Source organism: Mandrillus leucophaeus, unplaced genomic scaffold, assembly GCF_000951045.1.
Source record: "Mandrillus leucophaeus isolate KB7577 unplaced genomic scaffold, Mleu.le_1.0 Scaffold772, whole genome shotgun sequence".
Taxonomy (NCBI): domain Eukaryota; kingdom Metazoa; phylum Chordata; class Mammalia; order Primates; family Cercopithecidae; genus Mandrillus; species Mandrillus leucophaeus.
This window is the reverse complement of record NW_012108386.1, coordinates 344158-358338: the sequence shown is the minus strand read 5'-3', so window position 1 is coordinate 358338 and position 14181 is coordinate 344158. Positions and strand designations below refer to the sequence as shown.

The 14181-nt window shown below is 44.4% G+C and overlaps 1 protein-coding gene across 2 annotated transcripts in view; it reads left to right on the top strand.

The window, feature by feature from the left end:
- LANCL2 (LanC lantibiotic synthetase component C-like 2 (bacterial)) overlaps window positions 1–13913 on the top strand; it is a 46044-nt gene extending 32131 nt beyond the window's left edge. For both annotated transcript variants that reach the window (XM_011966770.1, XM_011966772.1), the window contains 3 exons: window positions 5547–5723; window positions 8579–8651; window positions 11394–13913. In XM_011966770.1, the coding sequence (XP_011822160.1) occupies window positions 5547–5723; window positions 8579–8651; window positions 11394–11488 (345 nt within the window). In that variant the 3' untranslated portion in view covers window positions 11489–13913. The remainder of the gene's footprint in view (window positions 1–5546; window positions 5724–8578; window positions 8652–11393) is intronic.
- Window positions 13914–14181: the final 268 nt, after the last annotated feature.

The window sequence follows — 14181 nt, the reverse complement described above, 5'->3', positions numbered from 1 at the left end:
AACCCAGTACCTCAGTTGAAAATGCAGAAATCACCTGTCTTCTGTGTCGCTCACGCCCGGAGTTGGAGACTGGAACTGTTCCTATTCAGCCATCTTGCTCCGCCCCTCAATTCCAGCAATTTTGGAGGCCAAGGTGGAGGATAGCTTGAGGCCACAAGTTCAAGACCAACCTGGGCAACATAGACCTCATCTCTACAAAAAATCCAAAATTATCTGGCCATGGTGGTGCCACTGCACTGTAGCCTAGGTGACAGAGTAAGACCCTGTCTTAAAAAACATAAAAAATAAAAATAAATAAAATTTATTTCTATGGGCTTTAGATTTACTTTGCCGTTTTCTAACTTTTTAAAGTGGAATCTTAGCCCTGTACCTTTCTTTTTTTCTAATACAAGCATTTAAAGCTTTACATTTTCCTCTAAGCACTATTTTAGCTCCATTCCCAAATATTTTATGTCTTGTTTTCATTTTCATTTAGTTTTAGATAGTCCCTAATTACCCTTATGATTTCTCTTTTGATTCATGGGTTATTTAGGAGTGGGTTGTGTATTTTTCAGATATTTGAGAATTGTATAGATATTTTCATTGATTTCTGATTTAATTCCATTGTTACAAAACATATTATGTACGATTTAACGTTTTAAAATTTACTTAGATGTATTTTATGGCTCAGTATTTAGTCTGTCTTGATGAATGTCCCACGTGCATTTGCATGGAATGTGTATTCTCTAGTTATCAGGCATAGCGTGCTAGAAATGTCAGTTAGGCCAATGGTTGGATGTATCGTTCAGATCTTCAATTACAGAGGTCAGCGAACTTCCTGTAATGACCCGGACAGTAAATATTTTAGGCTTGCGGTCCATGCAATCTCTGCAACCACTCAGTTCTATCATTGTAACACAAAAGCAGCCACAGCCAGTGTGTGAATGAACCATCATGACCACACTCCAGGGAACTTCATTTACAGATCAGACTGTGTGGGCTTGCAGTGTGCTGACCCTCACGGATTTGTCTTACATATTTGTTTCAGCTGTTTGTTTACTTAGTCATGGGAGGAGGAGTTTTACAGTCTCCCAGCTGTTTATTTTCTTCTCTTTAATTTTTTTTACTGTTTGCTTCATGCATTTTGAGGCTCTGTCCTAATACATGTTTATGATGGTTATGTTTTCCTAATGAATTGACTCTTTTATCATCGTGGAGTGTTCCTTTTATCTCTGGTAATATTCTTTGTCTTGAAATCTACTTTGTCTGATATTAATGCAGCTGCTCCAGCATTTTATAATTACTGTTTGCATGACACATCTTTTTGCTTTCAGCCTGTATGGGACTTATGTTATAGCTAGTCTAATAACCTCAGTGTTTTAACTGGAATTAGTTCATATATATTTAATATAATTATTGATGCGGTTGGATTCAGCTCTGCCATTTAAAATTTTTTTAAATTACATTTTGTGTTTTTCCTCCCTCTGTTTTTTCTTTCCTGCTTTTTTCTTTTTTTCTTTTTTCTTTTTTTTTTTTTAGGGAGGTAGAGAGATTAGTTGGAAATTTTTTAGGATTCTGTTTTAATTTTTCTGTTGACTCATTTTTTTTTTTTTTTTTTTTGAGATGGAGTCTTGCTTTGTCACCCAGGCTGGAGTGCAGTGGTGAGATCTCAGCTCACCACAACCTCCGCCTCCCAGGTTCAAGCGATTCTCCTGCCTCAGCCTCCTGAGTAGCTGGGACTACAGGCACGTGCCAACATGCCCAGCTGGCTAATTTTTGTATTTTTGGTAGGGACGGGATTTTACCGTGTTGGCCAGGCTGGTCTCAAACTCCTGACCTCAGGTAATCCGCCCGCCTCGGCCTTCCTAAGTGCTGAGATTACAGGTGTGAGCGCCACCGTGCCTGGGCCTCTGTTAACTCTTTAACTGTATCTATTTGCATATTTTTTTTTACTAGTGCTACAGGGGTTGCAATATATATCCTTAGCTTTTCATAATCTCCTTAGAGTTAACACTGAGCCACTTCACATAAACTGTAAGAAACTCATAGGCAGGTGGTTCTGCTTACTCCAGAGCTTTGCACTCTATCTGCCATATTTATAAAATCTACGAATGTTGTAAACCACTGATATAATGTTAGAATTTTTGCTTTATTTTTAATTTAAAAAATTCTTTTTGAAGCGACAGGGTCCTCACTGTGTTGCCCAGGCTAGTCTCGAACTCCTGGGCTCAAGTGATCCTTCTATTTCAGCCTCCTAAAGTGCTGGGATTACAGGTGTGAACTACATGGCTGGCCAGAAATTTTGCTTTAAATAGCCCTGCATATTTTATCTTAATTGATACAAGCAAAAAAGATAGTTTTGTTATTTATTTATGTAGTGCCCATTTTTAGTGGTCTTTGTTTCTTCCTGAAGATCCTGGTTTCTATCCGGTATTATTTCTTTCATCCTGTAGAATTTTACTTAGCATAGGTTTGGTGACAACAAATTGATTTTCATTTGTCTTAAATTTGTTTTTATTTCACCTTTATTCTTAAATACATTTTTGCTGGATGGGGAATTCTAGGTTGACTTTTTTTCTTTTCGGTGCTTTAAAAAGGCATTGTTCCGTCATCGTCCACCTCTGTTGTTTCCAAGTCATTCTCTGCACTGTTCTCTTGTATGGAACGTGTGCTTTTTCTCTAGAGGCTTTCACGGTTTCCTCTTAATTTTTGGTTTTTAATAGTTTAACTGTCACGCGCCTAGATGTATTTGTATTTATCGTGCTTAAGATCCTTTGAACTTGAACTTGTAAACGTGTATCTTTTAGTACACTGGGTGACTGGCTCCTCTTTTCCTGCAGGTTCCTGAGGCTTTTGTTTTCTAGATTTCTTGTTCTTCTCTGTAATTAGGATTAGATGATTGCTATTTCCCTAGTTTTGTATTCACTAATGATTTCTTCTATTATGTCCAGCCTGCTCGTAAACCCACCCAGCGAGTTTTGTAATTTTAGCTATTGATGTTTTTCTAGGTCCAGAATATCCCTTTGTTTCTGTCTTATTCTGCCTTTCTCTTCTGAGGGTTCACTGATGATGATTATAGTCCCCTTTTCATCTTTGAAGATATTTCTAATAACTGCCTAAAACCCTTGTCTCTATTTCTGACGTTTGAGTCACCTTGGGATCCATCCGTTTTGTAGCATGGGCGCACAGGCCCAGGTCGGGTGCAGCAGCTGACCTGAAGTCACAGCCTGCCGTGGTGGAACAGGGACTCCAGCCCTGTGTCTGACTGACTCCAGAGCCCTCGGGTTTTCCTTCGCATTGTGCTGTCTTTCTGCACTTTCTGTCCTGTACTGCCCAGGGAAACTTACCATTTGGGGGAGGTAATGTGGATAAGTACATGGATTTTGTAGCCCATGTATGATTGCTGTAATACAATGTGGAGAAGATGAATCTGTGATTTAGTCCAGGAGCTCTTTTCTGTAGTTCTGAATTCTCAGATGTCTCGCTGTTAGAAGTAGCTGTTTGCTTAGAGCATGAGTGTATGTGGTGGCAGGAGCAGACATGGTAGGCTGCTGGTGCTGAGAAGCAGCAGTGCAGGCTGCATTGTGGGCATGGCTCTAGCAGCCTCAGCCTCGCAGGCACAGGGACGGCATGAAGGAACCCTGTTCGGTTTCCATGTGGACCCTCAGTCACCCGGGCTCCCACCAGCAGGGGCAGCTCTGGCTCACTAATTTAGGGCTGTCCTCACTCTGTGTGATTTCAGGACACAACCTCTCAAACAATATCTTCTCGCCCATTAGCTTTGACCAAATATTTCCTTAGGATGGGAAAACATGTTTTCCTTTACAGTTCATTTGCAGAGGCTTAAGATGCAAGTGACAGGATGAAGTATGTGTGCTGGCACGATACCATAGAAAGAGTAATGGTTAATCATAGCCAAGAAATAGCTAGCACTTCCCATGTGCCAGGCACTGTTCCAGAAGCTCCAAGGATGTGATCACATCTTAATCTTCATAGCAAGCCACTGAGGTGAAGGACGGTCATCCTTTTATAGTTGAGAAAACTAAGACATAGACTTTTCAGTGACTTAGCCAAGGTCACACAGTTAAAGGGTGACAGTAGGGACTCAGGTCAGGCTGTCTGACCCCAGAGCCCACATCTTAGCTGCCTTTGTGACTGATAGAGGGGGTCCTGCTTCTGATTCCCTAACAGCCTAACTTTGGGAACATTTAATCTCCCTGGTGATTTGCTGTGCCTCTGTTTCCCGCTCTGCCCTCTGTAGACACTGGTCGCAGTTCGTGCCCAGTCCCCCCACCTCCGCCTTTTTCCTGCGACCTCAGAGCCGTTCTCGACTGAGTGCCCAGCTAATCAGTCACAAGTAGAGGGACCTGACCTGCCACCCAAGTAGTGATGACCTTTGTGCCTCTGATCCATTGTCCAAAACCCATTTGCACTGGAATGGGATGAGTTAGCAGGTAGACATAACTAAGAACAGACTCTGAGGAAAGGATCAGGAAAACAGTATATGGCATGTGAGGAGAAAGAAGAAAATGTACAAGGGAATCTCAGGAGGTGAAAACCCACAGCTGCTTCTTGCCGTCTCTTGCCTTCACTGAGCCTGCCTGTCTCTGCAGCTGACCATATAAAAAACTCAGGGAGGTGATGCTTGCTCCTGGACCCCAGAAAGCTGTGTGCCAGCTTCCTTGGGATGGGTGAAGATGGATCTTGCCAGCCTGGTGGGGCAGGGTCTTCAGGTCCTGTTGAGGTGTACTGACCAGTGTGTTGGACATTCTTGCCCTGCTAACAGGGCCTCACTCTCGATTGCCTTCTACAAGAGCAGAAATTTTAGAGCTATGGGATGTACGTGCCAAGAAACAAGAAAAACATCTTACCAAAAAGATATGGCAGCTTTAATTTTAATTTTAAAGACTAAATTTTAGAATTATTTTAGTAAAACTGTAAAACAGAAGGAGGACAAGGGGAATAGGCTGATGCGGGGGTCCCCAGCCCAGCCCCCAGGCTGTGAATTGGTACTGGTCTGTGGCCTGTTAGGGACCGGGCTGCACGGCAGGAGGTGAGCGGCAGCGAGCAAGCGAAGCTTCAGCTGTGTTTGTAGTCGCTGCCTGTCACTCACATTACTGTCTGAGCTCTGCCACCTGTCAGATCAGCGGCCACGTTAGATTCTCGTAGGAGGGCGAACCGTATCGTGAACTGCTTATGCGAGGGATCTAGGTTGCGTGCTCCTTATGAGAATCTAACTAATGCCTGATGATCTGAGGTGGAACAGTTTCATCCCAAAACCATCCCCAACTCCACTTCCTGGCCGTGGAAAAATGGTTCCACAAAACCAGTTTCTGGTGCCAGAAAGGTTGGAGACCACTGGGCTAATGAATTGAGATTGCGAGATTCTATGTACGGTGTTGCTGCTGTTTTTTGTTTGTTTGTTTGTTTGTTTGTCTGTTTTTCACCCCCAGTACCATTTCAGTTTTCCTAATATCATGCCATGTCCTAACCAGAAAGGGAAAGTATTTTGCCAGCTCGTCATTGAAACAGTCTTTTTAACACTGCTTTGTTTTTAATTTGCCAAGGTCTTTAAGGAGGAGAAGTACTTGAAAGAGGCCATGGAGTGTAGCGATGTGATTTGGCAGCGAGGTTTGCTGCGGAAGGGCTACGGGATCTGCCATGGGACTGCTGGCAACGGCTACTCCTTCCTGTCCCTTTACCGTCTCACGCAGGATAAGAAGTACCTCTACCGAGCTTGCAAGGTGAGGGTGGCTCTGTTGGAACTGCTTCTGAGTGTGCACAGAGTCCAGAAGTACAACTCTTGTTCCTTCTTTTAATCTGTTTCTCCCAACTCTGTAGCTTCCTTTTTTTCTTCTGACACAGCTTTGTCTGCGGCTTCTCTGGGCCACAGTGTCCCTGTCTATAGAATGGGGAGCACAAATGTCAATGGCTTCTGAAGAATATGTGTCCTGGAGTCACTGCCTGATGAGAATTACCACCTGTGCCATTTATTGGCTTTATGAGTTTGAATGTGTCTCTTCTTCAAGCCTCAGTTTCCTCATTTGTACAGATAGAAAAAAAATACTACCCACCTCCTAAGGATGTTGCAAGCAGAACTGAGCTAATGTGCAGATCGTCTGTAATCATCCTGCCAGACCCTCCAGCGGCTTCCCATCGACTGTAGGTGGAGCCTGCACTCCTCCGCCAGGTTGACAGAGCCCTGCGCACCTTGGCCCCCTCTGTGTCTCTGCCTAGTCTCCTCACCATACCCTGCCCTCTAGCCTGCCGTAATACAGCCATGCCACCCTAAGAACGGAGTGTGTCACTCTTGTTTCCGCTGGACCTGTCGTTAACTCTTCCCTTCAGGAGCACTCTTCCTTCAGCATGTGGATGGTGGCTCCTTGCCATGCTGATCTGAACTGTGACATTCTAAGAAGGACCTTTGAGACCCCCAAGTGGATGATCACTCAGTTGCTCATTGTATATTTTTGCGTGTTTCTTGAGTATGTAGGCTGGTAGAACATAAGCTTCTTGATCTTGTTTGTCTGGGTCACTATTCTACACTAGTACTTGGAGCAGTGTATATCTCCTAGTAGAAACTCAGTAAACATGCACTGGACATGTGAAGATGAATGGCACAGAGCAAGACTCAGTAAATGTTTGCTAGTATTCTTATTATGTACACATTTCACAGAATGTAGTTGTGTGCACACAGAAAAAAGATTGGAAGAAAATACACTAAAGTGTGTACAGTGACCCTTGTTAGGTGGAGGCATTGCGGCTGATGTGTTCTTTATACTTTTTGAATATCTGTTACTTTATGAAGCCTTTTCTCAACCCAAATGGAATGGGCCCCACCTCGTTGGTGCGCCGGAAAATGCACGCACATCTGTGGCTCCCCCACTGATGGAAGCATGCAGGAGGCTGTGGAAGCAAAGAGGGCAGGGCCCAATTTGGCATGGCAGGTCAGCAGAAGAAACTGCTGTTCCGAAGTCCCGGAGGTGTGAGCGCCCAGACACTATGGCTGGAGCACGGGGGATGGGGCAGAACAGGAGCCAGCAAGCGGGGAGCAGCCAGATTCCGCAGGCCTGGGCCAGCCTTGATGATGTGATGATGGTAGATGATTATGCAAATATGGGCAATGCAGGAGGGTTGAGATGCCGCTGGTTTTTTAAAGATGAGGGGTTTTTCAGGTGGGCCAGGCAGGGGTGGCCTGCAGAGGTGGAATGCAGTTCTGATAAGGAGAATAGCCTGAGCAGAGCTGCAGAGCAGGAACCAGCTCAGTGTGTTCCTGACTCCATAAGCACTTCAGCCTTTGGGGTGCAAAGGGAAGGAAATGTGTGAGGAAAGGTGTGAGGAAGGAAAGGTGAAGTCAGACAGGTGGGTGGAGGCCGGAGAAAGTTAGTCCTTCCCTGTAGCCAGTAGTTCTCAACCTTGTACCACTGGGAAGCTTTCAAATAATGACTGGACCTCACTGTAGACCAGTTAAATGAGGAACCCCCAGCACTAATATTTTTCAAGCTCCCCCAGTAATTTTAGTAATCAGCTAGCATTGGATACCGATTTGGAAGATGGGGGCTCATGGAAGGGTTTGGAATCCATGTTCAGACTCCTCTTTTAGAAAGATCGCTGTAGTCCCAGTAGGAAGAATGAGGCGAACTTGGGTTTCCCTAAATAGCGGTTTAGTAATTAATGCAAGAAATGTTGAGTTATAAACCAAAGCATAGGTTGGGATAAAAAATGAGACATTTAGAAACACGTATGATGTAAAGCCCACAGAATTTAATGCGTGTTTTTAAATGTGGAGAAGATGGAAATATCTGAATGTCTTTCTGTTGTCTGACTCGGAAAACTGGGTAGATGGGCCATCAGACAAGCTACGAGTGAGCAGATTGGGAGGGTAAAAGCAGAGCGAGTTTCTTTTTACGTGTGCTGAACTTGATACTCCTCATGTTTATTACTTATGATTCTTAGTGTACAAATGACTCTTCAAATTATGTTAGCTTAGGCACAAAAGGGAAGTTTATTAAAACGATATGGAAATACCCATTGAAGAGGTCTAAGAAAAAAGGGTCAAGGAGCTCAGAGGAGAGCACAGGAAGGGCTGAGAGCCAGGGGCTGTGAAGGTGGAGAGGCTGCCAAGCAGCAGCTGTGGAGGGGGTGCGGTGAGAGGCGGCGCCCTGGGCAGGGCTGAAGCTGTTTCCCAGCTGGGGCCGGGGGAGCTGGCAGCTGCTGCTGAGGGCCGTTTTAGAGCCAGGGTTTTTTGTTCAGGATAGAGCAGGCGTTTCGAGTTGCTTCTAGAATCGTCAGCTGAAGTAGCAGGAGGAAGGTGCCAGGGAGAACAGAGTGTCATTGAGCTGTTCAGTTTTCACCTCGGACTTCCCAGCAGCCGTAAGGCAGACCCCACTCTGCAGCTGAGGCAGCCACAAGCAGAGGTGACAAGACTTGCTAGGCCTTGCCCCTGGAAGAGGGGGCGCAGGAGCCCGTGGAGCCCACACTGAATGCCCTACAGCTGGGGGTCCACTTCCCTAATTCCTGTGAAGACATTGCATTCTCATTTATTACCTTTTCACCAAGTAGAAACTCCAGTCTTAAAAAGAAATCCCTTTCTTTCCAGTTTGCAGAGTGGTGTCTAGATTACGGAGCACACGGGTGCCGCATTCCTGACAGACCCTATTCACTCTTTGAAGGTAAGAGTGAGAAAAATGCTATGGTTTAAATGTTTGGGTGAAATTGGTTCTCTTGCCCCTGTGGACTGGCACTGTTCACATTTGACCTGGCTCAAGTAATACTTCCAAACTGTAAAATAAGTCAGCAAATTAGCTTATTGCTGAAAATTATGTTGAATCTCCTCACCTTACCTATTTTTTTTGCTCCTATGAATGTCTTCCAAGTGCTGTTAGGTTTTTTGTGAGGTGTCTCTGCAGACAGAACATAGGCGGCTTGCTGTTAGCAATGGAAGAAATAGTTTACTCCTCTGTATTTCATCTGTAATGTTGCGTACTTAATATTGGTGTATTCATGGGAAGCTTTACTAATTACTTAATATATATTTAATATTATATGAAGAAGTATGAATAATTAATATTGGCAATTAGAAATATTGGTAATTAGAAAAATAGCAAAAGTGAATATTGAAGAAAGTTCTGAAAAGAAGAGCACTGATAGGCAGTCAGTGAAAGCAGCAAGGATTCCAAGTCCACCGAGGGCACAGGGGAGGGAAGACTGGAGCACAACCAGAGAAGCCCCACAAACAGGCCTGGATATTCATTAGATTTATATGTGGGTGTGGGTGTGCTTTCTGTTTGCTAATATTTTGGTAAAGGTTTTTGCATCTCTATTCATGAAGGGTACTGGCCTACAGTTTTCCTGTTTTGTGCTGTCTTTATCTGGTGTTGGTATCAGGGTCATACTGACCTAACAAACTGTGTTGAGAAGCATCTTCTTCTCTTCTGTTTTCTGGGACAGACTGTGTGTTAATTGGTGGAAGAATTGGTATTAATGTAACTTAAATGTTTAGTAGAATTCTCTAGTACAAACTTCTAGGTCTGGAGATTTATTTTTCTAGACTTTTAAAAGAAATTCAATTTTTAAAATAGTTATAGGGCTGTTCAAGTTATCTATTTCATATTGGGTGAGCTGTCATAGTTTGTAATTTTGGGGAAATCGGTTAATTGTGTACATGTGGTGAAATTCATAAGTGTACGCTATTGGTAGTATCCCCTTATCATCCTCTGTCTACATCATCTGTAGTGGTATGTCCTGTTTTAGTTTTTATACTAGTAATATTTTTAAATCACTTTTTAGAAATATGAGCAGAAAATAGAGCATGTGTCACATCTTTTGCAGAAGATGATCTTTTTAATATTCAAAGAACTCATAAGGAAAAAGTATTTATTAGAATAAAAGTTTTAGTCCTCGATGTCATAAAAGTGCAATGCATTTGCATCAGGTATAACAGAGTTAATGCCGGCACTCTAAATGGAGTTTATCTAGTTGATAATAGCACCTCCAGAGCCCCAGTGGGTCGAAAGCTTTGGACCCTAAAGGCGGGAAATTCATAGGTCACCTCCTTCCCCTGTGCCTCGCCAGTGCCTGGCAGACAGAACTGTGGGGGACTCTCACCAAATTCCCGTCGGGATAGAGGGATCATTAGTCCATGTGCCTAGCAACGCAGGCCATTGTGGCAAACTGGCTGGCTGGAAGAGCCACTGGGAGGGCTCCCTGGCACCTGGCACCTCTTCTGGAGGAGCTCACGCCTGCTGGAGCGCGCCGCCCAGTGGATCTGCTGCCCACACACCTGAGCAGGAAAGCCAGGCTCGTCCCCGCAGGGCCTGCTGTGGGGCCTGCTATGCTCGTTATGGGTCCCTGTTTACTTCTCATGGGCACTCCTAGGTCAGTGGTTTTCTGATTTTTTAAATAAGTTTCTGGAACCCTTTCTTTAAACAAACTTACAGAGAAGGCTGGGAACACCCCAGATGACCTTCAGTAGGCAAAATGGGGAAACGGTCTGCAGTGTACTGTTCAGCAGTATGACGGGGCCAACTATGGACACGCACAGAACATGAATGAACTGCAGGAACCCTGACAAAGGAACCAGATGCAAGGGTTGTACACTGTGGCCGTGCTCCTAAGAGTGCCAAAGCAGGCAGAAGTAATCCCTGGTGGACCAAGACCAGGCTGCCGATTACCCCTGGGGGGACCACAGGGGCTGGAGGGACTGGAGAGGGGCACTTGGAACTTGTGGGGTGATGGAAATATTCCAGGTCTTAATCGCGTTTCTTTTGCACAGGTGTATATGCTTTTGACAAACCCTCAGAGAAGTACACTTTGGATTTGTGTGTTTCATTGTACGTGAATTTTATATCAAAAGAAAAACTAAACAAAAACCCTATAAGGGAGGAATTGTTCTGATTTGAGTGGGGATAGGAGACCTGGAGGCCTTGGTGGGCTACTAGCGCCTTCCCCATCCCATACCCTTCCTATGCTGCTGTGAGTCTAGTTGAAAACCCGCTGCTTAATTACTGCAGTGATTTGGGGTGGGGATTTTGACCAAATATCAAGAAGATGTAAAAGCAACTTTGAGCATATACAGGTTCTTGAGGGGAAGCTCCATGTGTAGGAGTATCGTAATTAGCAGCATCCATAAGTTCCATAGCGATTCTATGATGTCACCTTAAAGTTTCAAGATATAAGATTAAAGCCCAGTAACCAATTTTTAAAATATAAGACCGTGAGGAAAGCTGGTATTATTATATTACCTGCTGGGTGCTAAATATAAGGATATCTTTGTTTTTTAATGAAGTCATCTTTAGAGTCCTCAGCACCTTTCCCACATGCTTGCAGCCCCTGGTAAGGGAAATGATTAAAAGTCACTGTCTTAGACACTACCCTTGTGCCATTCGTAAGAGGCTCCTCATTTTACGTTGCAGGCATGGCTGGCGCTATTCACTTTCTCTCCGATGTCCTGGGACCAGAGACATCACGGTTTCCAGCATTTGAACTTGACTCTTCGAAGAGGGATTAAAAGGTGCAAAAAGACAACTAAAATACCTGTTTGGAACAAAAGCCACCAGATTGCTTAGTACCTGACACAGAAACAACTGGGAATCCTGAAAGAGAAGCAGACCCTGTCACAGGCCCCTCTGTTAGAGCATGAGTGATCGAAGCCATCCATCAACATTAACGGCACCCTCATCAGTATAAAATATGACTTCTTCACATACAGATTCTCTGTAGTGTTTGCATGTTTCTTGGTGTTTGTTGTATCCAGGTGTAAGTTGTTTTAAATGGAAGGCCCTTCTATTCCTGGGGGCTCAGAGCTGACCACGCATGAATGTATGGCAGTGTCCACTTTTCTGTATAAAATGTATAAAGTGGGGTTTCTTCCATATTGACAAACAAGGGAACAGGTGATGTCTATCTGGTATATCAGAAAGATTATCTAGGGTCTATCCTAGTGATAATACATTGTCAGCCTTTCCTGTGGCACCTTCCAGATGAGTATGAGGGAACCACCACTCCAAGGACGGACAGGAGCAGCAGTTCCGCAGGGGCGTGCTGGGGTGGTTTGGGAGGGCACAGCTGAATGCTTCCTGTTTGGATTTTGCACTCACCTTCGTGTTTCAAAGAAGCCTCAGGGTGCTTTGCGGCTCTGTCAGGGCCCCATTCCCAGCAGAGGCTTTCGGTGCTTTGTGTAGGGTCCAGGGCAGCTGGAGCTTTGAGGGTGAGACTTCTGGACCCAAAGGGAGCTTTCCCAAGAAGCCTTTGGTGGCCACACTGTAGGCAGCAGTGACTAAGCACTGGCAGTTCCAGAACATTTACCCAGGTGTATGTTACTAAAACAGGCTCCACCTCAGTTTATCAGCGTTATAAGTTACTGTTCTAAGAAGAGTAAATACAGTTCCAGATGGGTTATTACAGATGAACAGAAAGTCACTCAGCTGGACTCATGTCCCTGCAATTAAACTTATTTCAACCTTTTGGAAAGTTATCTAAGTCTGAATTTGGAATGAATGCATTTCATATTTTTTGTCTACTTTTGGGTGATAAGTACTAGCCCTCATTTATAGATATGAGAAACATAATGTTCTAACCAACATCATTATGGTATTTGTGTGACTTTTAGTTAAAAAAATGTGAGCAGTAATTTGGGTTAGCCTACCTTCATTCATTCTGTCACATAGATTTCAGTTTTTAGAAGGGTTTCTGTCATCCTGGAACAGGTGGTCTGGGACTAAGGACTTCTCATCTTGTGAGCTAAGGTTTGTGTCATGAAAGACAAGTGGACTCTCTTAACAGCCCAGTCCTCGTCTGCAGGGGGCAGCCTGAGCATGTCCCAGCCCCAGCGTCCACACCTCTCAGAAAGGAGAAAAAAGAATGTCAGCTTAGGAGAAAAGCCTCCTTTTTACTTGTGTGATTATGTGTGGAGCTGGCACCCTAAATGTGTGACATCCAGCTTCTAAACGATGCCTGGAGAGTCTCTTTGCTGCAGACACCCTTGCTCCTGAGTCATGATTATTTTCTTTCCTGTTAGATTGACGACTTCTGTGAATAGAACTCATCCTGATCCTATGTTACCTGACCTCCTGGACCCGCTGATGGGCTTTGCAGGCAGTCCAGCAGCCCAACCTGCAGGCAGGATGCTGTCATCCACGAGCTGAGGGCAGCTGCTTTGCAGAAGACCTCACACGATGTCCAATCACATCCAAATAACATTGTTCCCATCCTCCCCACCCACCTCATCAAAACATAACACATCACAGCACTCGGTAGAAGTCCTGCCTCCCCGTTTCCCAAGGAAAGCAAGTAGGCAACACAGCCAGCACGGTGCTCTCCAGGGCGGCCCCTCTCAGAGGAGGAGGCAGCTGGTGCAGCCAGGCGTCTGCAGAGCAGCCACAAAGGTGGCCTAGGATCCAGGTGTCTCCCCAGGTGAGTCCATCCACACACATGTTTGAAAAATACTATTAGTCTTTCTAACACACTGAGGGAAAGATTTTTAAAAATCTGTGGAATAAAGGAGGAGATTTTATTTCCAGGTTTTTTAAAAAAGCCACCTGGGTTGACACCTTCCTACTTACCCACTAGATGTCAACAGAGGTGCTGTTCTGTGACTCTGCATTAACCCCTGCCTCATGTCTGTCACATGTGCTGCTGTGTGACAGTAATTCCAGCTCAGTCCCTGCAGGCAAAGGAGAAACGGGACTTACTTCACAGGACAGAGGATTGACAGAAGTCAGTTGAAGGGAAGTGTTTGAATCAGACTTTAGTACATCTCATTCACTTCTTGGATTTGTGTTCACAATTGTGTTCTCTAAAATGTGTCTAAATTTTAAAAATATGTACATGCATAATGTCATTTTAAAATATGAAGGAAGGAATTTGATGTCCACAAAAAGTGTTTGAGGTTCTTTGGTTTTGTTAGTAAAAGCCAGTTCTGTGGTGTTGACCTATGGAATCATCATTCATTTTCATTTCTCCGTGTTTGAGAGTGACATTGGTTAGGAGCAGTGGCAACTGTTCCGAAGGTTGGATTCTTCACTTAAAAATGTGACACTTGTGGCTGGGCCTGATTGCTCACGTCTGTCATCTCAGCACTTTGGGAGGCCGAGGTGGGCAGATCACGAGGTCAAGAGATCGAGACCATCCTGGCCAACATGGTGAAACCCGTCTCTACTAAAAATATAAAAATTAGCTGGGCGTGGTGGCAGCCACTGTAGT